This window comes from Cariama cristata, unplaced genomic scaffold (assembly GCF_000690535.1).
Source record: "Cariama cristata isolate BGI_N322 unplaced genomic scaffold, ASM69053v1 scaffold20084, whole genome shotgun sequence".
Lineage (NCBI taxonomy): Eukaryota > Metazoa > Chordata > Aves > Cariamiformes > Cariamidae > Cariama > Cariama cristata.
The window spans coordinates 1-24,402 of NW_009614914.1; the positions used below are offsets into that span (position 1 = coordinate 1).

A 24,402-nucleotide genomic window follows, 5' to 3' on the forward strand; every position below is an offset into this window, starting at 1 on the left:
TCTGTGATTCTGTAACAGTGTGTATATTTAATGGGGTGAAATATTTTTTCTTCAAGAACAAATCAAGAAAAGATTACTTAATTTAAATCAAGATTATGGTTTGTCCTTCTTAATCCTTTTGTTCCATGTAACGGTGACACTGCCTGACTGCTCCGCAGCGTTTCAGAAAACCACCTCCTGAGGAGGGACCTCTAACGCTACCTTGGGTCCTGGTGAAATGGCAGAGTTGAGGGCTGGGCTTCCCCGGTCCCCTGTGACTGAAGCTGATGGGAAGAGAGCGAGGGAATTTGCTGGCCCAGATTTCAGTAGGCGGAAAAAATACTGCAAGCAGGAACTTTGGGTGTTTCCCCATTGTGGATGTAGTGGGAGTGATACAGAAGGAAGTACTGCTGTTGTGGTGTCGGACAGTGGGAGCTGGGCGGGAGCAGACGGGGACTGTGATGGGCTGAGTGAGGCAGCTGAGGAGGGACCGCCATGAGGAGGGAAGTGCGAGGTAGAGAGGGTGTGGGCAGACGGCAGTGGTTTTCATCTGGAGCCCTAAAAAAAAAAGAAGTAGTAAAATTCTTCCCAAATCACTGAAAACTGACCATGAAGCTACTTGGGAAGAGTGTCGTTTCCTCCAAAGAATTGTAATGGGGAAGTTTAAAAGTAACGACTGCTCCTTAGGTAGTTAGCAGTTATACTGGGGGAGAGGGGGATCCCTCTGGTGACTGGGCTCTCTGTTCAGCACAGACCGCTCCTTTTCCAGTTGTGTTTGCAGTTACAGCGAAGGACAGAAAAGTATTTCGGGTTGGTCAGCATTTAAAGGGAAAACTGAGCATCCTGGAAGCTTTGTTTTGAGCACTCCTCCTTCGGCAGGGGAAACAGCGACGGGAGAAACGGGAAAATGTTTGTTGGCAGGGATGTCAGTCTGCTTCGCGCTCTTGAGCCCTGGTATCTTGAAGGTATATCCTGCCACACGTGCCGATGTGGATATAGACTGGGTCACTTGATACGTGCTGTGTTTAATGGCAGGGTGCGTAAGTGAACAAGTTTTAAGGAGAAGAGCTGAAGAACGGCTGTTATGAGTTTGGCCTTTGATACAGCATACAGCCAGTCCCTTGGCACTCCGTCAGACAGGACTCGTGGAAAAGGAACAGCTGACAGAGGAGAAGCATTCCTAGCAGAGGAAGGAAAGAAATCTGGCTGAAAAAAGACCATGCCAGTGCCATTTCCAGAGCAGAAAATTGCTGTGTTAAGAAAATTGTATTTAGCAGTTTGGAATGGGGGTGGTGAGAACTTCTAGAGAAAGAAGAAAATACCCATTTTGAGAGACTATTAAAAACCTGAAAACAGTAGCCTTCCTTAACTCTGGGTTCAAGACGATGTTTTCAAATACCATTAATCATTGCAGTTTGGTTCATTTATATGTAAATATGCATTTTCAAACTTAGTAATTTTTTTTTCTCCATTGCTGTTTAACAGGGTCCAAAGGAGGCTAGCTCTGTGTCGCGTTGGATGTGAATGCAGGGACCTTGCTGGACACCCCGTAGAAACATCTGCTGTGCACTGCTGTAATGGACATGTGGCATTTTAACCTTGCATTGTATATTTTCTTGTAAATAACATAAAATTTAAGTTCTAAAAAAATCTCTTTATGTAATAAAGACATTAAAATTTAATACCAAGTAACTAATATAGCTGTAGTTTTTATTTAAAATTTGTTTCAGCTGTTATCAGTAAAAGTCAAATGAATTTCCCCAAAATCTCTGCGTGCAAAATTACAGGATGACATGAAGTAAGATAGCTGGGAGATCAACTAGCATATGCTTTGCTAAAAGAGCAATTACTGTTGTCTTCCTTAAAGGATATGTAGAAAAACTGTTTGGAAGAAGTTGTAGAATGCTCCCATGAAGTTACTTTTAACTGTCTTTAAAAAATTATTAGTATTTGTTAAAAGAAAATTACACGATTGCATCTATTGCATATAAATCATCTCAGAACTATCTTTGGCCTTCACACTTTCCATGAGCATGGAAAATTGTGTGTGCAATTTAGTTTATTTAATATCTGACCTTTAACTCTAAAGCACTCTTAAAATAATAACGGGTGTGAAAAGTGGTTTTGGCTTTTACCTTAGCCTGCCTTTTTCTGCAATTTCTTATCTGGGTTTGTTGTGGGTTTTCTGACATCCTCTTTATAGGCTTAGGAAAGAGAATGAGAGTCTGTTCATAGCATTTTCTAAAAATTTATTAGTACAAAAATGTGGGGAAGATTTTTCCTGTAAATCTTAATTTGTTGGCCCAGCTTTTGTAAAAGAGACTTTGAAAAGGACTTTCATGTGTGGATTTTTAACAAGTTTCCCTCACAGAACAATACAGAGATATCTTAATAGGCATTCCTCAGTTGTTCTTTTCAGACAACACCCATTTTCTCCTTTTTTACAGACCAACCAATCTAACGCAGTATTAGTGTTCTTTGTCAATCCAGTTTGCGTTACCTGTCTGTATTACTTTTGCATACCTTTTCCTTCTGTTCCATAAAAGAAGGGAAAAGTGTTATTTCTCTCTGGGTATGCCAAAGGACTTTTTATAACGCTTTAAAAACTGGTGTGCAGGTACAGCTCGGTCGAGAAGTGCACTCTCTTATGTTGATTTGGGGAAGACCATTCTGTAAATTACTAACTTTAGGGACTTGTCAGTGCCACATTGTAACTCGTAGCATGTCAAGGTCAGTTGTTGTTTGTCTCCCTGTTGTAACACAACTTACCTAATACAGCTGGGTAGTACAGATCTTTTCATCGTTTCACCCTTGAATTGATGTGGAAACTAATGAGGTCTTGAAATTTAAGCATACAGAATGTTTATCTTAATGCACCTTCTCCTTGAAATCTGGCAGGCACAGTGAATTAGGCGAGTAGCTTCAGTCTGGAAAAGAATGTTGTGTGCTTTCCAGAAAAACAAAGCGGGTTTATTCAAAACAGTAATAATCAGTTTAATACAGCAATAAACAACATGGAAGTACATTGATGTCAAAATTCCAAATGTGAATGAGCTTAGAAAAACAATCATCGTTTGCACTCACTTGTCAGAAATGTACACTGAGCATTTACTCTGATTTCAGATTTTATGACTCATGAGCCTATTTCTTACAACTGTGTATTTTTTTGAAGACAGCCTTCCCCTAGAAGAGACGGACTTTTGAGTTACAATCACAATTGTGACGAAGCCAGGTTACGCTGTGAAAAGCCCCGTTGCTGGGCTACTTCCCAAGGCTGGCACAGCGCTCAGGACTCCATGTGTGTATCCGACAAAAAAAAGACGCTCTTGCTGAACGTTGCTGATACAGAGTGATGGCCGGGAGTCCTGTGCTTTGGTCTTTGGACAAAGGTGTAAAATTGAGCATATTTATCTGAAACATAATCGCCGATTGTGTTCTCGCTCTAGACACAGTCCCCAAACTGGTCATACTGAATAGCAAAGTATATATATATACTCTATTTGTTAAAATTATTCAAAATTAAATCAAGCTTTTGTTGCATCCTTTGTTAATGGAAAATGTAAGTGAGATGCTGCATCTTCAAAAGTAAAATGGAAAAACTTTTTTTAATTGCACGTGAGTGGACCTCATGCTTTTAATGACAATGAGTTTAATCCAGCTTTTTCAGGCATTGGCATAGGTATGACAAATATGACTGGAAGCAAAGTAGAATTATTAGATTGAAAGCTTTAACCCTGAGTGGAGAACAAAGAAAGGTACATACACCTGTAATAAATCCATTTCTACAAGCTTGTTTACATTACTGGAATCAGATGCTTAATCAACTCGCTATCTATCTAAAGCAGCTAAAAGAATTTGACAAGTTAAAAACATCCCATTTTGGTCAGTGGTTGTTTTACGATGGAGCATTAGTATTCACTGGAACTTTGGTTCTTGAAACCTCAAACTGAATTGCAGGTACTTGCTGATTCAAACTAAGAGAAGTCACAAATTCTGCCCACTCATTCTGCACCGTGTACTTCAACAGCTCTGCCAGATTAAAGACAATTGCTTGTGCTGTTTACTGTTGACATGCAGAAACCTGAACGCTCATTCATTTTAAGGTGTAAGAAAAGAGAACGGTTCTCTTCTCCCTTCATCAGCATCATCTCTCCTCCTGCCTTCCTCCAAACAAAAATATAGTGAGCAAAAATCAAGTATGCAAGAAGGCTACAGTGAACAACACAGAAATCAGGGTAAGACTTGCTTCAAGAAGACTGCCAGAAGAAAACTTTATTCGACCTTCAACTGCTGGGTAAACTCTCTTCATTCTCTGGATGTAGCGGGAAACAACCTCAATATCAGATTCACCTAAACAAACAAGTAAGAAAAACAGTGATCTCTGCAGCAGCCTAGCTCTTAACCAAAATTTAAGAACCTGTCTAAAATTGGAGTTTTAGTTTCAAGTCTTAAAGCAAACTTTTCTACGGTTTGCCATGCTGAATCAGTACACATCAAGACAGTGTAGGGGTGTGGAGAGTTGTTTCCTGCACACAGACAGAACTTCTGTGGTGGTTTGTAGCCAGAATTTTTGGTAGCAACTCATATTTTACCAAAAAAAGAACTCTCTTTGCATTGGCCGGCTTTTTGTTTTGTTTTGCATCTGTTACAATGGTAACTTCTGGTCAGATTTTGGTAGACTGAGATAGTCTCCCACCTGTTTGGGGTAGAAAGCTACTGATCTGGCAAAGCTATCACTTACACCTTTTCAAATGTAACTTTACTTTTTTTTTTCTTAGGAAGAATTTCTAGTCTGTGCGCTGCTGTGTGCACATAAAGTATGATGTGGATTTTTCTGCAGCGGAAGACACTCTTCAGTCACTGCTGCCAACCATGTCACAAGGCCCTTCTGATCCAAGCTCTTACAATCCCTAAAGTGCAACACCTCTGTCTTAAATGCAATTACAGTTGCGGCCCCCTGCTATACTGGAAGACTTCACCAGAACCTTTCAAGTTGATCCCTTTCATTACTCCTAATGATTTCTCTCTATGTGAATTTATTTCTGCATACGCAGGTATTTACTGAAAACTACAGCCTCCCCAAATTTACAAGCTGTAGGCTGAATTTGATTTAAAACACCAATCCTACCAGTGAGAATCAATTTTAAATTGAAACACCCTGTAGAACCAAAAAAACAGTCTGTAAAGAAGGTCCAAAAGGAAATCTTTTTTGGTAAAAGCACGCTTTTACCATCAAGAAGCAGAAGATAAGAAGCTAAGGTTCTGCAAAATGTAGATATGCTCCTAGAAGATACTTACTTTTTTTTTTTTTAAAATACAGCACTACATCCACGGCAGGGGGGGTTGGAACTAGGTGATCCTTAAGGTTCCTTCCAACCAAACCATTCTGTGGTTCTATGATACTGTGTTTTCAGAAATAATGAATTTTAATCTCAAATTTTTTTCAAATTTCCCTTTGTCCTAAAAGATGTATGCATCAATTGTACGACTGCTGAACTTCTAACAGTTTGCGTGCAACCTTAGAGGCTCTCAAGACAGCGTTACAAACCACTTCCTTTCTACCTCTCCAGCACGGCGTCTGTCAGCACCCTGCGCGCTGCTGGAACCCGTGAGAGTCCCGCTGCTTTCGGAGGGGCCGGCCAATTCCCACAGAGCAAGTCGGCATCTTTCCCCTCGCCCTCTGCGTTGCCAGCATGAGCTGCATGGCCTTCAGTAACAGAGGCGACGATTCTGTCTTTGCAAATACTTCTATACGGTGGAAATTTAAGGTCTAAAGAAAACAGCACCTTTCTTTTTGATGCATTTTTTAGTAACTAGTACAAGTGCAAGGCAGTACATGTAATACGTACTCTCTCTAGTGTGGTTTTTGCTTTTTTCCTGGTTTATGGTGCTCTCTAAGCAGCGTTTCTCTTTGCAACTTTTGTGACTTAATCGAAAAACATAGTTGCTGGCTACAACCAAAACTAGCAATCCAGAGCAGTCAGATTAGAAGCAAATTTAAATCTATCCAGTAAAAGCAAAACATCTGAGACCTGTATTATAGAAAGATCTTTTACCTTTTGGGAATTGTTTTGTCTGCTGCCTTGTTGGTGGCCATACTTACCTTTACTGTATCCCAGATTTTTGTCTTTCAGCATATGATAGCCATCTCCTCCAAATAACATATAGGACGGAAGAGTCACGTTGTATATTTCATCCATCTGGAGCGGGACGTAGGCTGGGACTCGGCAAGCTGTGCAAAGCACTTCTAAGCTGACAACTCTGCTTCCTGGGGCTCTGGAGAGGTCATAGACCACGTGGATGCCTACAAAAATACACGTTTGAATGTCACTTTCTGCAGTGCCTATTGAACACGTAAGGCTAGAAGCAGCATCCTCCATCATCTTCAGCTGATTCTTTACGTTAGCTTCTGTGACTGAGAGGTTGTATTGTTCTGAATTATACCAGTTAATGCCCTATTTTCCTTGCACACTACCCAACTTTTATATGAGAAAATTTACAAGATTAGAGAATTGGTGAAGCACTGTCCCGCCTCAGTTACCTACCTGATCGTCTGTTCTCCTCACTACTCCACAGAAGGAAATTACTAGTCATGGGATTAGGATACTGCAAGATAAATATACCTTCCTGTATTTCTGTAGTCATATGTAGTAATTTCTCATTTGCCTGACTTGTTGGCTGAAATGACTTCTTTTAAAGCCAGCCAGCCACCCTAACTTAGTGGCTATTATAGATAATAGGTACTGTCCTGAAAAAGAAAGCCAGGCCAGGGCTGAAAGTTGCGGTTTCTACTCGCTGTAGGAGAAGTAACATTTCTAGTTGCGATCCTTCCTTGGTCAAAGCCTGGGGAGGGTTAGGCCCCTAGAGCAGCACTGCCAAGAATTTGCTGATCAGGAAGCTGCTAAAGCTCGTCCAAAGCACAGGGGCTCTTCCAACCCTGGCACTCTTCCTGCTCTGCATCTTCTGTCCTGAACCCTTTCCAGAACTACTAGTTATTGTCTTTTCCTGTGAGAAGACAGCAAGCAGAGGGGCTGTGGTAAGAACGTGGTAACTTACTGGTGAAAGTGTGAGATGTGGGTTGTGTCCTTGGCACGTGGGGAGGTAGTGCCCCCATCACCAGGCTGTGTGGGGGAAGAGGCATGGAAGGGGGGAAATCCATCCCTTGAAGTTTAGTTTTTCTGCTAAAGAAACAATGACATCTGCACTGCATGACAGAGAGACCAGGAATAAATGTGACTGTAGCCCAGTACACATCTGAATAAATATATGGGGAGCTGCAATTCAATAAATATGTATGTTTTTAATATTAACTGTTCATCCCTGAAATATTTAGAAATTCACTGGAGCAATTCCAGTTCCACTTGGACTAACTCTAAAACTGTCAGCAATCATTACACAATGACACAAAATTATTTTGATAAACTGAAATTTGGCACTAACTGGCAGAGACATCCAGTCTGGGGTTTCAGATAGGGCTGCCAGTGAAGAACTGAAAACCAGAGTTTGTTGTAGCTATTCCTGTGTTACAGCTGTACTCAATTATATCTTCCTGTAGTTAACTGAAGTGTTAACCTGCTGCCATTATGGGTTACCGAACCAACTGGGAATCCTGTCTCTGCTGAAGGGAATGGCGATGGTCTCTGTGCTTTAGTGGCTCAATTAAACGTACGCAGGATAAACAGTGTGGCATGTGTGATGCACAGGGCTAGGCTGTACAGCCAACTTGATTTCTATCCTTAAAGAGGCTTCCAGGTGTAATACAAACAAGGCCAAGAGAAGGGATGGCTGGTTTGGAAAACTGAGAAGAGGAAGGAAGAAAACATACCTCCAACCTGCAGCAGCTCTCCACTTCCTCTACCGTATCTGTGCACGCTGTGCTCAAAAGCTTCTTTCAGAGTGGAGCCTTTTACCCTTACCAAATCAAAACGACCTCCAAATGGCAAAACAGACAGCAAATCTTCCACAGTAATGCTACCTGGGGGAATGAGACTTTATTTAGTTTTTTTTCTTTTTTTTTTTTTTTTGTAAGTTTACAAAATTATTTGAGGATCGTTTAACAGTATGTTTTTGACAAGGAATGTAGCAAATACAATTTAAGAAGATGAAGGCCAGTAGAGGTGACAATCACATATATTGTCCCAATCAAAGAACCTGCATCTTTATCATCCAGCAAATATCAAGACCGATAAACCTGAGTTTGATGTAACTGCATGTATTGGTATTCAAGTAACTCTACTAAAAGAAACTACAGACCACGAACCTAAGATGAAGAAACAGCTATTCTTACTACGAAAGTCAGGCAATTTTTCCAATTGCTAAAGATTTACTCACATAGTCCTACAAAGAGACTACAGACCACCAACCTAAGATGAAGAAACACAGCTATTCTTACTACGAAAGTCAGGCAATTTTTCCAATTGCTAAAGATTTACTCACATAGTCCTACAGCAAGATTTAGCTAAACTGAAAAAGGTGTTTGTTTTCAGGTTTCATTTTTGTGGTATCAGAAAAATAAAAACTGTAAAATCTTAGAACAAAACCCCCAGAATTTACTTATTCTACAGCAGGCTACAGAAGGCTCCCAGTGACTATACCAGATGACCCTCTACAGTAGGAGGTGAAGAATATCCACTGTCTTTCTTTGTTCCAAGGCAGGAAGGAGAGAGGGAAATTAGAAAAAGCACTGTGTACAAACAATGCTAATAACTTCTGTGAATGTTAGCCTGAGTGCAGTTGTGCTCTAATGCTGGATAACCATTTGAGAAAGTCTGAAATCACTTCCAAACACTGTGCAAATCCCATCAAAAGAAGCCCATACCTAACACTGTGTTCAGGCTTGCATAACTTGATTCTTCCATCTTGATAAAGTTGTCATTCAGCTTGTAATTTTACGTACCATTAGTGCTCTGTTCATCAATGGGTGACCGTATCCCACCTCCATTCAGGATGCACATTGAAACATGGTTCCATGACTTTTTATCCGGATGTCCGATGTTCTCAGAAAGCTACCAAAGGAAAAATGTTTAAACTTATTTTTAATCTTCACCTAGTCTACGCTCTGGAAATTTGCACCCAATACAATCTGAGACTGAAAAGAAACAGAAAACTTTTATATCTTATTTGACATTACCTTCAGCTCACTGTAAATACTCAATTATTAAAAAAACACAAGGCACAATATATTACAATAAGTATTTTGCTTTTCTAAACTTTTAACAAGAAAAATATTTGCCTTTTCCTGTAATGAACTCTTGGATTCTCCCATAGTCTGTGTGTATACAACATGACCAGGGAAGGCCAGCTGAATAAAGGAAGGATTTCTTGATTCCAATGACTGTGATAAAGACAAATGATTTGAGCACATTTGGAGAACTGGGAAGTGAAGGGGACCTTAAATATAGCTGTACATTAAAAACATGTAGGGGAATGTATAAATTAATCTAGCTCTTGCTGTACATAGCAGGGAATTAAGATTTTTCAGCTTATCTGAGATTGGTTTTTAATATTTGGAATGGTCTTGGAAAACTAGAAAGATGTAGAAGAGTGGAGGATCAGGAAACAGGCATACTAGATCAGACCCAAAAGCCTACCCTGCACAGCATCATGTCTCCAACGGTGGCAAGACTCTGACAAAATGCAAGGATAAGACAATGTTTGCTTGCAGCATCCTAAGTAGTAAAGAAAATGGAGACCAGGGATTTACTCAGTTGCATAAGGATGATAAGCCTAAAGCGTTAATCCTCAGAAATAACAGAGTAGAACAGGAAAAGGCTGAGAAAAGAAACAAGGATAATGAAGGTATGGACTGGTTTCCATACAGGAATGACTACGGTTATGACTCTTCAGTCTCGCAAAGACAGAAATATAAGAAGGACACGACAGAATTCTATAAAATCAAGAAAGTCATGTGGAAGCTGGGTAGGAAGCAGTGTTTTCTCATTTCAAGAATGATAAAAAACTAAGAAAGATTCGGAGAGGGGTGACAAGGATGGTCAAAGACACAAAAAACCTTCTGAATGTAGAATGATGATGTAGGCTTGGACTGTCTGACGTGGTAAGGGGACCACAGAAGGAAAATATTTTAGAAGCCTATAAAGGCGTGAGTGGTGCGAAGAGAGTCGACAGGGACCAAGTGTTCCAGCGCAAGGACTACTCCTTGGCTTCCAGCAGACATCCAGCCAGTGGGCAGCAGGCTGCACACAGGTAAAAGACCAAGGTCTCTGCAGGATGTGCAGGTCAGCGGTGGAATGCCCTGCCACCGGCTGTTGTGAAGGCTGAAGGAAGTCAAAGGGAGATGGGGCAAGTTCAGGGAAGTTCCAACAGGGGCTAGTAAAGAGCCAGACAGCACTTCTGCCTTGGGAAGTCCCTGAGCTGCAAGCTGGTGGGAGACGGGGACAGATTTGAGTACAGCATCTCCACAGGCTTGTCCAGGAGTATGCTCTTCCCTCACCATCCTCACTTGGTCACTCCTGGAGACAAGGCATTGGGATGGATGGGCCTGTCCTCTGTCCCAGTGTGGCCTCTTCTTTGCTGCAGCCCTATGCTAAGTGTTTGCAGGCGTGTAAATGCTTTGTGGCTACAGCTTAGTGATCAAAGTTATTCCCTATAGCCAGATCCATACAATATTCTTAAGTTCATAAATGGATTGCAACTCTCCAGTCCTGAGCAGAGGCAGTTTAAAACAAGGGCTCACACAGTGTTGTTAGCGATTTCACAGCCTTTTCACATCTAAGTTCCTTTAAAGTCCTCTGTAAAATGCTATATGGGTCTGTCAACCTTTTATTCTGAGATTTTTGGGTTACTGATGGAGAAGCATCATGGAACTAAATGGACCTGTTTTGACCCAGTACCACCATTCAATCAATCTTCTACATTTCTCAATCTCTGCATTTCCCAGGACAACTCTAAATATTGAAGCCTGTGGAACAGGCAGGTCTGTTTTTTACCTTCATACCCCCGAGTGCATGGCAGCAGACAGGAAAGCAAGTGTAAAACTGGCAAGGCAAAGAACGTGAAGGGAATCCATGAATCTACTGATGGTTATCCAGAGACGTTGACTTAACTTAAGCAGAATTTGACCTCCCAAGATAAAATGTACAGCAAGAAAATCTACAGACTTCTGAAAGATTACAGAGTTACTTTCTTTAAGCTTGAAAAGTGCCAAAGCATTTGATCATTTTTCAAATAAAAATATAAAAAAAAGTCTAGCAGGAAGAAAAAGCAAGATGTTGCAATTTTAGTAGAACTGTATGCAGAATTCCCAAATATTAACGTAATTTGGAGATTAGCCCATGAACTAAGAATTATTTTAAGCATTGCAATAAATGAAATCGCATGGATTGGATAAATAGCTTTGGGGACATATCTAAATGAAAACTCATGGTTATTAATTGGCTCCTGACTTTGTGGCAATGATGCAGGACATTTATTGCAATGCTCGTTTTCTGGAAACAGTCACATTAGTGAACTTTTTTCCCCTGGAGCACCCAAAGGAAATGATGCCACCGTGGGAGAGTAAAACAATCAAAACCAGCTAGTTTAAAAACTGGCAGTGATTTCTCGTAAAGAGACCTTCTGCTGTTACGTGACCGTTAAAGCCCAGCGATACCTGTCAGGATGCAGCAGGGGCCAGTGGCTCCCTCTGGGCTGGGGTGCTGGCAACTTTTACCCCTTCTGAGCCCAGCTGTGTGTATGGCCTTTCCCCTTCCTTTGCTTCAGCTGGCTCCTTTTGGGCTCTTCGTATCAGTAACTTGGCAGAAAACTACCCAGACTTTTTTTTTTTTCGGGCTAGTGCATTAAAAAAACGTGACAGCAGAGCCCAGTGAGTAATGAGAGGGCAGAAGGTAAGAGCCGTGAGCAGGGGGCAAGTAGCAGGGCAGGAGAGGGGCAAGGGAGCTGAGCTCTCCTCCTTGCTTGAGGAACAGGGTCTTAGATCAGACTGCCATGTCTCTTAAAACTGCAGCCGCAGAGCCAGCTGTGAACAAGCCGTTCCCTATAGAAGGATATACACAAGGAATAAACCGCTCCTTACTCTATACAGCAAAATTCATTATAGCCTTGCTTCTACCAGATCTTTCCAGGATGCACTAGATGTTATGGTGTTGGAAAGCAGCACAGAGCCCATGCGCTGATAGTTTGAGGCCTGGGAGCATTTCATCTGATAGCTCTGGAGTAACACTTAGATGCGATTGCCACCTATGGTGGCAACATCTTACCACAGCATCACAAAGCAAATTTCCCATGTTACATTCTTGGAAACGGCACGCTTGGGTTGTACCGTTCAGGTAAACACTAGTTCTTCCAATCTCTTTAGAGTAATTCCCCAGGTTTTTCCTCCATTTTTCCACTTCTTCTTTAACGTGCTCATCTATAAAGTAGTATAAAAGTGTAAAATAACCATCACACGTATCTCGTACTAGTGACACATCAGTCAATACAAAGCTTAGGAAAAAAACCCTGCCTTTCATGATTCTAAAACGTCACACTTTCCTTAAAGGCTCTTCAAGCAACACGACATCTACACCAAAGCCTGGAAAGGGAGCAGGCAGGATGGGACAATCAAGTGAACATGCTATTCCTGTGCCACAGCAAGGTTATCTCCCCTATAACCCTTAAAAGTATTTTTGCCCAGTCCTGTTCTAGCCTCTGACCAATGGGGTTTCCAGCACCTACCTTGACAGGTGAGAGAATTATTAAAATACAAATGAGCCTGGTCTTCACTTGACATCGGTGTTTGGGTTTTTTTCCTATTTATAGCTTCTTTCCCTTTAATGTAGTGCTAAAAGGAGTATTAGCTCAAACGTCAATGTCAAGGAATAAACCCTTTATAGAAATTAATCTAGCCTCTGACCAATGGGGTTTCCAGCACCTACCTTGACAGGTGAGAGAATTATTAAAATACAAATGAGCCTGGTCTTCACTTGACATCGGTGTTTGGGTTTTTTTCCTATTTATAGCTTCTTTCCCTTTAATGTAGTGCTAAAAGGAGTATTAGCTCAAACGTCAATGTCAAGGAATAAACCCTTTATAGAAATTAATTCTCTAGGCACATCTGCGTGCCAGGTGCAAATCTAATTCTTTCAGAAAAAAAAAAAACCAGATACAAAGATACTTGTATATACAGACAGATAATGTCACACCTGTTTGTATCAGCAATTGTTTGTATCAGCAATTCAGTTTGTTTTAAGCAATTTGCCACATAACTGCCAGCAGCAGCAACATTTATACAACAAGAGCACATATGTATCTGAATTTTTACTTTTCCTGACATCAGAGAGAGAATGTAAAGTCTCTTTACATCATCTCATTACATTAATAGATCACTGAGAACAACACGGTAAGTAAGAATATCTATGAACAAATACTTTTTAAAGGATTTATTTTATAAATACTCCGGTAGAAGCTAGAAAGTCATGATAAAAGCTCAGAGCTTCATACAGCAGACACTGGAAAAGAAACAAGGACTAGAGAACCAGCCCAGGTAATTACAAGAGCTGACAAAAAGCAAGGAACAGAGCTTGGACAGAGTTACAAACAAAAAGCAACAGAGACACTCTTCTCCTCCTCCCAGTTCTTTAAATGTTTCAGAGCTGAAACACTGAACACACTCAGCATTGAAAACAAGAAGCTGTGAGTTTGTATATTATATTTGCACATTGCCAGCGTATTCAAATTTTTTTCTAGAACATTTACACTTTCCTGTATTGCCCTAAACTTTGTTTGCAAGAACCTATGGTGTAAAGCAGTCCTCATAATTTTTTAAATCATAATTACAGGGCTAGCTAAAATGGGTTCTGCTAAACGGTAAGGTAGTGCATCACCTGAGTTTCTACAAAAGTACTTTCAGTGATTTTAAACAGACAAAAACATACACTGAATTTGTGCATATTCAAAGGCCACTGTTCAGAAAGTGAAATAGAGGCAAATGGGTACAACTGTAACGCAGACTGAACCCTACATGGAAGAGAACTGCAAGCTCAGGAAGAAAGCTGAATTCTCTTCAATATTGTGTACTGTGTATTTAACACGATAACCCTTGAATTACAGTAGAGTGCTGCAGGCAAACTCGAATGTCTAGTCCACATACCTTCAGGAACGCTGCTGTCCAGCAGAATGGGGTTTCCAACTGCTTCAACTACATTTCCTTTCTTGTCAAATGTAACATTTAAATAACCAAGATACTTTCCATAAGCATAAGCTTGTACCACTGGCACCTTCCTCCCATCATCTGAGTCAACCATGAAGGGATACGGGCCAGCTGGCTGCTCCGTAGAGGGTGGGGTGCCTGCACGAAACAAGCATGTAAAGCAGGTCTTCAGCTCATGTGACCTTCAAGGAATTATTAGAATGACATTTCAAATGTTTCTCAGACTTAAAAAAAACCCCAAACAAATAGGATATTAAGCAGAAACAACAATGAATGTATTGGATGACGAGGACACGTTTGATTGTTTAGTTATGTTATTTCATAAGAGACAATGTTGTTTTCAGGACACGAGCTCTAATAACTGCCACAGTGTTTTGTTAAGTTGTGACACCACACTCCTCCATGACATCATGTCACAATAGCAACAAAGGAACTTTTCATTCCAATTATTTCAATTGAAACCTCTTAGTAATGCACACATACCAGCCTCTGGCTGAAAAGTTTATTGTTAAGCCTTCACACTACATTATTCTGCATCAGATCGAAAATAAGACTGTTAGTAAAACATACATAGGACTTTGTGATATGAAAAAGTCTAAACTATTTTTACTGATAATATGCAGTCAGAATACCTACAAGCAGTTCCATGAATTTGTCATACACCCAACTGATTTTTTTTTTTTTTTTTTACACTATACCAAACTTAGCCTCCAAAATTTCAGACAGGCTGCAAACCCTCTGCAAAAGCAAACTTCATTAGCATTAGACTTATGTGGTCATGGATTTAAAACTCTTAACAACCTGCAAACTGTGAAGGGCTGTTAGATGTAGGACTTGGAAACAGATAAAGCAAGGCATTTGCAGAGAAAAGAGATCTCACCTCAATCGACATAGGCTACCAGAGGATTCAGAAACCACGCAGAAGAGGAACACAGCAAAGAAAACTAGACCACACAGCTCTTGTCTCAACAGTACCAGCCCTCTCCCTGTCTCCTGGACAATATTATCCGAGTAGTATCACTCCCCTCTGTCACTCCCATCAGTATTTCTACCCCACCATCAGCAAAGACCAAGGTCAGGCAGCTGTGAGATGCATCACACGCTGCACGGCAGGCCCCATGGCACAGCCCCCTCAAATCTTGCTGCTCGCCCCTCTCCCAAAGCCGGTGGCATTTCCCACCCGTGTGTCGGTGGGAGCTGGGGTGTCAGCAGGACCAGGGCGCGGGGGAGTGGACGCAGAGGACACGGATCCGGAGGAAGGCAGGCTCTTCACTTCCACTACTCACAGAACAACTGGTTTCCTTCCATTTACAGTTGTTTACGTGATATGAAATCCTGGGATAAGCAACATGACAAATGTTCCTCCTAGAATTCCAATATGATTCATATTTAATCTCTAATCCTGCCTCTTCTCCCGGGAGAATGGCTGTAACAAACTACAAGCTGAATCAAATTTACCAGACAATTAAGTTTTTCTACTTTCAGCCTGGCTGACGGCATTGGTTTCTTGGTGGTGCCTCTTCACTATCCAATATTATTTTTGCGAATAATTTAAATCCTGTAGCTAATGAGAACTCTGCAGGATTTATGCATGCAAAAGTGGCTTTCGGATTTTTGGAACTGAAAAAGGAATACATTTTGATCTTTTGCCCTTGTGAAGTCCTTGAATGAACTTTAACAAAAGAAAGTTATGCTTTCTGGTCATCATTTTAGTTTACATCAGCTGTGCATGGTAAAGTGCTTGTCCAGAGCCTTATTAATTTCTTGCTTTCTGAAGAAATACTTACTGATACTTTTTTTCAGGATTAATTATCACTACGACATTATTCCATTACAAGATAGATGTGTTCCTTCTGAAATGAAAAGACTTTTCAGTGCATCTTATCCCCAGAGAACACAGCACTAGAATTCATGTGCACATCTCAAAGTGTCAGATGCTGTTTCATTACAAATGCACAACTTCATACTGGATAACTGAAGAACCTGTCACACTTTCCCATTTTATTACCTTGTTTTAGCCAACATACTATGTTCTCAGAACATCCTTTCTGATGAAAACCAGAAATTAAAATGCTCTAACCTACAATTACCATTACTGTTTGAATCAGTTCTATAAACCCAAAGCACACCTGAACAAGGCAAGACAACATTTGCCACATAAACCTGTGGATAAAATGGAGATTTGCAAATGTCTTAGAGACAAACATGTTGGACTAGTCTGAGATTAGGCCCTTATATTAAGATATCCCTACAGAGGTGTCTGCATAGGCAGTACGTCTTTCAACTCCTGTGACAGCCAGAGATTCAGCTGACCAGCTGGTACGTCTCCACTTAGACTGAGCTGAAACATTCTCCCAAATTCTGCTGCCAGTTATTGATTACATCTCGATTGATTTAAATGAGAGCTTACAGGCTTAATGTACACATAGACACACACACACACACTTAAAATTAGAAGTTTTGCTCTGCAGTCAAGTCACCTCCACAGATGTAGCTATTTCATTGCACATGTTGGCTGTTGGCTTTGACTCAGAAGGGAATGATTCACAAATGTACTCATGGTGCTCCTGGACAGATCAGCAAGTGCTCCTCTGCACTTGGAATAAAAATTATAGCCTCAGACCACATTCTGCCAAAAAAACGTATTTTGACTAAATGAGTGGATATGTATTTTTACTGTATCTCTCCCAGATATTTCTTATTTTTTATTTTTCTCACCTCTCCAGTGTTAAAAAGACAGACTTGTTTTATAAAAACAGTACAGCCCTCAGGAAAAGGGACCAGAACCCACTCCCAGCTGAGGTCTTTAACCTGAAGGCTTCAGGGTCCCATCCTGTGTGCTATCTCTGGCCTTGTGAATCTTGGAACAGCTTCAAAGGGGGAGAGATGGAACAGCTTGACCTAGTCGAGTCTGACAGCGTGGTACTCAGGGATGACAAGAGATGCGCGTGTGAACTCCTACAGATCTAGACAGGATATGAACTCTGATATCTCAACTCCTGGAGCACTTCAGATCACGATTCCAAATTGTGAATAGTGGCAATTCTTTGGACCACACCCAATAAGGCATTTTGACTACTATGGCTACCACTTCAAGGCACAAACTCTCTACAGGCATTGACCAACAAGCCTGTGCAAAAGAATCTGGATTCCACTGTATAAAGCCACAATGAATGCACACTTCGAATACTGTGTGCATCCTTGGTTTCCCCATCTGAAAATAATGTAATAAAACTGCTGAAAAATGCTGCCAGTGGGCAGCAGGCTGCACACAGGGAAAAGATCAAGGTCTCTGCAGGATGTGCAGGTCAGCAATGGAACGCTCTGCCACCAGCTCTTGTGAAGGTGAAAGGCTGAAGGGGCTCAAGTGGAGATGGGGCAAGTTCAGGGAAGAGAAGTTCCAACAGAAGCTAGTAAAGACCAAACAGCACTTCTGCCTCAGGAAGTCCCTGAGCTGCAAGCTGGTGGGAGATGGGGACAGATTGGGGTGCAGCATCTCCACAGGCTTGTCTGCTCTTTCCTCACCATTCCCCCTCGGTCACTCTCGGATAAAAGATGTTGGGATGGATGGTCCTGTTCTCTGTCCCAGTTTGGCCACTCCTCTGCTGCACCCCTATGCTAAGCATTTGCAACCTCTGACTTGCAGGTGTGTAAATGTTTTGTGTCATAAATTATTCCCTGAGGCCAACTTCAAGAGATATTCTGAACTGTTTAATGCATACGTGTAGCACGCAATTGTTTCTCTTTAACAAGTGGGACAGTAAAAGATGGGACAAAAAAGGTATGAGAAAGTGAGCGGAGATGAGTAGGAAGAGGAGAGGATGAAACGGACAGCGCAAAATCTTTAAGTGGTTAAGTTTGTAGGGTACATGGTACTACCCCGGTGACTTGGGGTACAAGGGAAATTTTGCTGAAAATTACAGAGAGTTCCTATTATACTCTCAACTAGTTAATGAACTTTCTGCTAAATTTAATGAGCTATCTTTGATGGTTTTAAAAAAGCCAGCCCTTCTTTTACTTGTGTCCTTACACACTGGCACAGGGAAGGCAGCAGCACTGGAGGAGCTGCTGATGGCAGGTTCTACCTAAAGCAGCACTGCTGAGGAAGAAACCAGATCAACAATGTCTATCTCTGGAACGATGTCTGTCTCTAGGAGAAAGAAGAATAAAGTCAGAGATTAAAAGAAAGACTGAAAAAAGACAGAGAAAACTTGTGAAATTGTTTTAATGACAGGGCTAATGGAGACCTATGAATACAGAATCAGATTCTAGGGAAAATCAACATTGGTATCACTTTTGAAGTCTTATATGATTGATTTTTTTTTTTTTGTTAAGTCACATACAAGGTTAAATGTAAACATCTTGTTTACTCCTTTATATGTGTGAGCTTGAAACAAGTACAATATGTTTGACAGTATTTTACCGGCATTACTACCTTTAAAGAGAAAGTTTAAAGAGAAACAATCAGTTTCAGCTTTGCTCTAGAAGTAACATTTTAGTAAGAAGTAAAATACCTGTATAGAGAAATGTATTTGTATGCCCTCCAATTACAACATCCACTCCTTTCACTTTCTGGGCAATATTCTTGTCCACAGTAAAACCAGAGTGTCCCAGCGCAATTATTTTGTTCACTCCCATAGCAGTAAGTTCATTTGCTTGTACTTGCAATGCTTCAATTTCATCTTCAAAGACTATATCATCCCCTTAAAAAAAAACAACAAAACAAACATGAATGTATTTACAAACTAACTTAATTACTATTTTTTTTTAAAAAATATAGTTGAAAACAGATACTATTTTGTATAATTAATGGAACTTTGAATGTCAGTGGCTTTCAAATGTCCTCAGTTGGTTCAAGCTCCTGATCTGATCTGATGTTCTCCAGTCTCTCAAGAGCACCTGTGTGCTTAGACCAACACAACATTCCTGCACTGAACTGTATATACTCACCTATACTAAAGAAGTTATAACTCCATTAAAAAAAAAATCCAATGACACCAATTGTGGTATCAAATACTGAATGGCTTTTATTATTTAGCTAGAGAAAGGAAACTAAGCATGTCAGTAACTGAGTATAAACACTTGTATCGTACTTCAAAGCTTTTTTTCTTCCCAAATTGTGTTTCTTTGATATCTTCTGAGTTAAATCTCTCTTGTTTTACTCCACACTCATCTCATTCTCACCCCCCATCCCCTGAGGCTTCAAACGGCAGCTTCTTCAAAGTCCTGCACTAAACTCTGAATTGCCTTTTTATACAAATTATCTCACCTAATGTGAACCACACTCTGTAATACCAATACAGCACAGCACACAACTGAGCTACCATCCTAAAACAAGAACATAAAGAACGGAAGTCTGGAAAGGAGAAACCTTTTCCGGACCACAATGTTGGGAAACTCACAATCTTTCTGCAAGGTTTCTGTGCCTGCTGAAATTATTCTAACTTGACAGTTACAAAAGCGATAGACAAACATGTGCGTTTATCCTGGGCACAGCGTTTTGGGTTGCGCAAAAGGACTTCCTATGTAAGAGACTAATTGCTTCGACAAAGTTTTAAGAATAGAGTTTAAGAACAGAGTCAACAAACTGTAATCCTAAACTTTCCGGTGAAGACAACTGAGTAACCGCACTACCAGTTTTCCCTCTACCTAATTCCTCTCCTTCCTACAGAGTTTTTTTGATCAAACCATTTTGAAATATGCCTTTAAAGTCAAAAGATTTACATTATTTCATAATAAAGGGAGGAGTGAAACAAATTCACAATCCAGTGCAAAACGTCTCAGGAAATGAAGAGGAAGCTGCTACAATGGAAGAGATAAAAGAGGGTTACATAAATTGGTTTACCACCACACCCACTGAATAGTTCCGTTACTGCCAGAGGGAATCTCTGTACTGCACATTGCAGAGTGAATTGTGCAGTGCATCCCCACATTTTCTTTTTGTGGACCTCTTCTTAGAATCAGAGTTGTAAGTTAATTGAGGTTGGAAGGGACCTCCGGGGGCCATCTAGCCCAAAACCCGCTCAAAGCAGGAACTCAAAGCCAGATGAGGATGCTCAGGGTGTTGTCCGACCAAGCTGAAATTCCACAGCCTCTCAGGGCAACCTGTTTCATGGCTTAACGGCTCTTACCGTGACAAATTTTTTCCTTATGTCCCACCGTAATTTCCTGTGGTACTACTTGAGCCCATTGTTTCTTGTCCTTTCTCTGTGCCTCTCTGGGAAGAGTTTGCCCCGTCTTCCCTATAAACCCCCTTAAGACACTGGAAGACTGCACTTAGTTCCTCCTTAGCCTTCCTTCTCCACGCTGAAGGAAGCCACTGGCTTCAGCCCCTGTTTGTACATCCTTGTGCTTGACAGAAGCTGGGCTTGATGCAGAGCTACTGGCAAAAGTCTGAGAAATGCTCCTTGAGGGTAGGCCCTTCACGTGCTCATCTCGCCACCCACGGACCAGCTACAACGGCCATGCGCACCACGGTGTGGGGACCAGTTCTATAAAGAGAGTTAAACTCTCTAAATGAAAAGCAGGATCGGGCCGTGGACTAGCTGTGATAGCACACAGTTGCCTGCAGGCTAACTTCTCCCATGGCATACAGCCATGCGGCCCAAGGTCTCCCCATCAGCACCAGCTCTGTTACCCCTCTATGCCACTGAAGCCTACAACGCACCGTACAGCGAAGACCTGTTATTATGAATCTTCAACCCATATTAAACCAAACCAACCTACTTGCATAAACCAAGGCCTGTCCCATGCCAGTAAAGTCCATCTCTCTCCCAGGATGGTGACGGCAGGGCACAGACAGCAACCGGTGCCGGGGCAGGCGGCAGCACTGCCAACCCACCCGCCCAGCGACTGCCTGCTGCCCACCTCGCCCTCAGAAAGGGATTCCTGCCTGGGGGCTGCAGGGCCTTCTTGCATCCACTCTCCATGACCTAGCTGTGGCATCTCACACAGCTTTGCATCCTAGACATCGCGGCACTTGATCTAATTGAGCTGAAATGGGCTAGCAGGTTCAAAAGTTACAGGGGACCATAAGAGCAATTACACAGCACTCATTTCTCTAAGAAACCAGGCAAAAAGCAATATACTGCTTAGCACTCATCTGCACATTTTTCAAAACAATCTGAATTGAAGTGCTTATTTAAGAGTTAGTTATTGCTTTTGTCAGTATTTCATTTCTCTTTCAAAGCATTAAACTGATGTGACATTCTCTTCTCTTTTTAGATGGAGTAGAGTTTCAGATAAAACATCCAAACTGTGCTATAAATGAGCAAGGAAAAAGAACTGGCTGTATGTTAAAAATATTACACAAGCTAGCCAGAATACAGTGGAATAAATGGATTTTGAAGTCACATTTTAGAAAACTCTGTCAAGTTGATAGTTTTAGGAAATATCTTGCTGTCTGTAGGGTTACAGAGTAAGCAGCTTTGGGTTTCCACCTTATACGAAAAGACAGTGGACAAAATGAGATCTATTATTTCACAGCACCAAATCTATATGTAGCATGTCTCAGGACAGAAAAAGATATTAACTATTTTGTGGGGTTTACAACATCACTGGAGAACTAAAGCAAGTGAGCTACTACCATCAAATGCTAGAAAGATGGTCTTGGGCTTACCAGTGAAAAGCAAATACATAGACAACTCTGTCTATGTGCCAAGTTATGAACAACTCTTGCAGGATATGGAAAACTGGCAGGGCATTCAGTTGAGATAGCTGTATACAGCAAAACCGAGGAGAACTTTAGAAAAACTGCCAGTTGGCTTTAATCTCTAAATTGTGCTAGGGGTTCCCCATCCCTATGGTTTCCAAACAGTAACATTAACAGTACCTTCAGCAGAGATTAATTGTTCCTTCACAATGGAAACACTGAGATTTAAGGACTTTATACTCTGTTCAAGTATGCTGATAGCTCTTTTAAGCAGACTGTGAAAAGTGCAAGCTGTAATTTCATAATTGTGTGGAAGTTATTAACAATAGAAGAAATCACACTCACAAAAGATTTCCATGGAATGTAGTCATATGGGAATTCAAATATTTCAGCATTTTCAAGCTTCCTATTCACCTTGAGAATGCCCTAAGAGTGTACAGTATGCCAAAGCAACTGCTGCAGAGTCTGAGAGAACTGAATCATCTGGAAGAAATGTGTAGAGATAAGCAAGGTCCTGAATTTAAAGTTCACAGTGTAACTTATTCATTGAATTAAGGAATTATGTTGATAATTATTTAGCCACCGACCCACCTCTGCCATAATTTCATCAGTCTGAAGGACTGCTAGGTCACAGGTGATGTATATTCACTGAGTTGTATTAACCTATTCTAAATTCACATTTTCAAAGCTTCCAAGTGTTTCTCCACACAGAGAAGGCAAAGAGGAAAATTATAAAAACTCTGAGCACTATAAATGTTGCTGGTAGAATATGCCCTGCTTGTTGCTCAATTACACTGTGGGATATATTTAGCTTAGGGCTGCTGCCGCTCCTTCTACGGAGCTAACAAGTCTTCCCTTTTAACACTGTTTTTTCTAGCTGTGGTCTCTGTTACTATGTCTGAGCATACTGAGGCATCCAATATGATGTCTAGATGTTATTGGAAATATATTTAAATGCTTTAGAGAATCATTCCAACACTATCTGGATTTTCCTCTAGTATATTTTTCTGCAAGAAAGTTAATTTGATGACCTCACTGCACCAACATAGTTGTTCAGAAGAAGAGCTGAAATCTATTTTATTAATCCTTAACGAAGAACAATATTGGGTGTCTGTCCATTTTTCAAACTTAGCATGTTGTTAGACGATATCTACCCTCATGCCCTCAAGCACAGGTGAAATTCTATTGCCTACATGAAATACAGACCGATTTTCTTTTTTGTTGAAGGAAAAAAAGAAAGGACTCCAAAAACACATCACTGTAAAATAGAAGTAAGATACAGAAGTCTATTCTGACCTCAGATGTCCACTTCCCGATAGTTTAAATGTACAGAATAGGAGATAAAAAGCACAGAAGGAATAGGTTCATATTCTAATAATTCCTCAAAGTACTGAATATTCCTTTTCTCAAGAAAGCTAAGCATTACTTCTTTATTACTAAGCAATGGAAGAAAAGTAATAATACAAAGTCCTTTTTCAATGTGGAAAATGTTTTAACCCACTGCTTAGGGCATCCCTACTGCAAAAACCAGGGAAGAAAGTCTGATTTTGTCAGAGGGGGGCTGAGCTTCGAGCAAGCAGTGACTCACATCTTCTACAGCTGATTTAAATGTGCTTCTTATTCCAGTAGACCATTTTATTTTACTTAAAAAATCCCCAAACCCTCAACAAACCAAAACCCCATAAACGGAAAAAACAGTCAGAAATTGAGAAGTCTTTTTCCTCATCAACTCTAATTTTACTCATGAATGAAGCAATTGTGGTAAAAGCTGAATGGGTGTTCCTTCTGTAGTCCAATTTCTAGAAATATTTGAGAGGCTAAAAACATCTTGGGCAACTTCTGCTTCAAAAACACATATGAAGCTCTCCTTGCTTTTACTAGGGCTTAAGCATGGAGGCATCCAAGAGCAAAATTTCAACACACAGAGAAATGTCTTGGTTTGAACATATTTCACTCTAGAGACAAGCTGTATTCATGTTTTAACATTTGTTTAAATGGATAAATAACAATAAAATATAAAAGAATATAAATTAAAAAAACCCAACAACAATAAAAACCCCAAAGCCCCCACCCAGCTCTCCTGCAATTTCACTGACCTTCTTACCTTTTTAGATAATTCAGTGATGCTAAACAATTCAGGTCTGTATGAAAACGGATTTTAAAGTTAACAAGCCTTCTCCAGTTTAAAAATCAGGCGAAGTTGAATAATACAAGTAAATACTGATAAAACAATAAACTTCCCAATTTTCAGCTGAAAACATTCATCTTTGGATTCGAACAAGTGGGCAAGTTATAAACTAGTCGCAAAGGATATAAACTTATATACTAAAGAAAACATACCTGGCTGTGAAAGAAAAGAAGTTTCCTTTGTAGTGTAGCCAACAATTCCAACTGGTTCCGAGTCAAAATGTACTATTTTAAAAGGTTTAACGTATTTCATCATTTCATTTGCTAATGGGGTTTTTCCCTTAATGTTTGCACTCAGGATTGTAAAATTGGCATTTTTAAGAAGAGGATCCAATAATCCGCTCACGCCTTCATCAAACTCATGGTTCCCCAAAGCCTGTGAAAAGCAAGAAGAAAATATAAGAACCTACCCTCCAATATTCAGTCTAAATACTCTCAT

The 24,402-nt window shown here is 40.6% G+C and overlaps 1 protein-coding gene across 1 annotated transcript; it reads right to left on the bottom strand.

The window, feature by feature from the left end:
* Nucleotides 1-4,171: 4,171 nt before the first annotated feature.
* On the bottom strand, nt 4,172-24,402 carry NT5E (5'-nucleotidase, ecto (CD73)). Its single transcript, XM_009699612.1, is given in 8 exon segments — nt 4,172-4,329; nt 6,083-6,283; nt 7,805-7,954; nt 8,876-8,984; nt 12,195-12,346; nt 14,066-14,263; nt 18,640-18,828; nt 24,117-24,402. Coding segments are annotated over 8 exon segments (1,443 nt in total).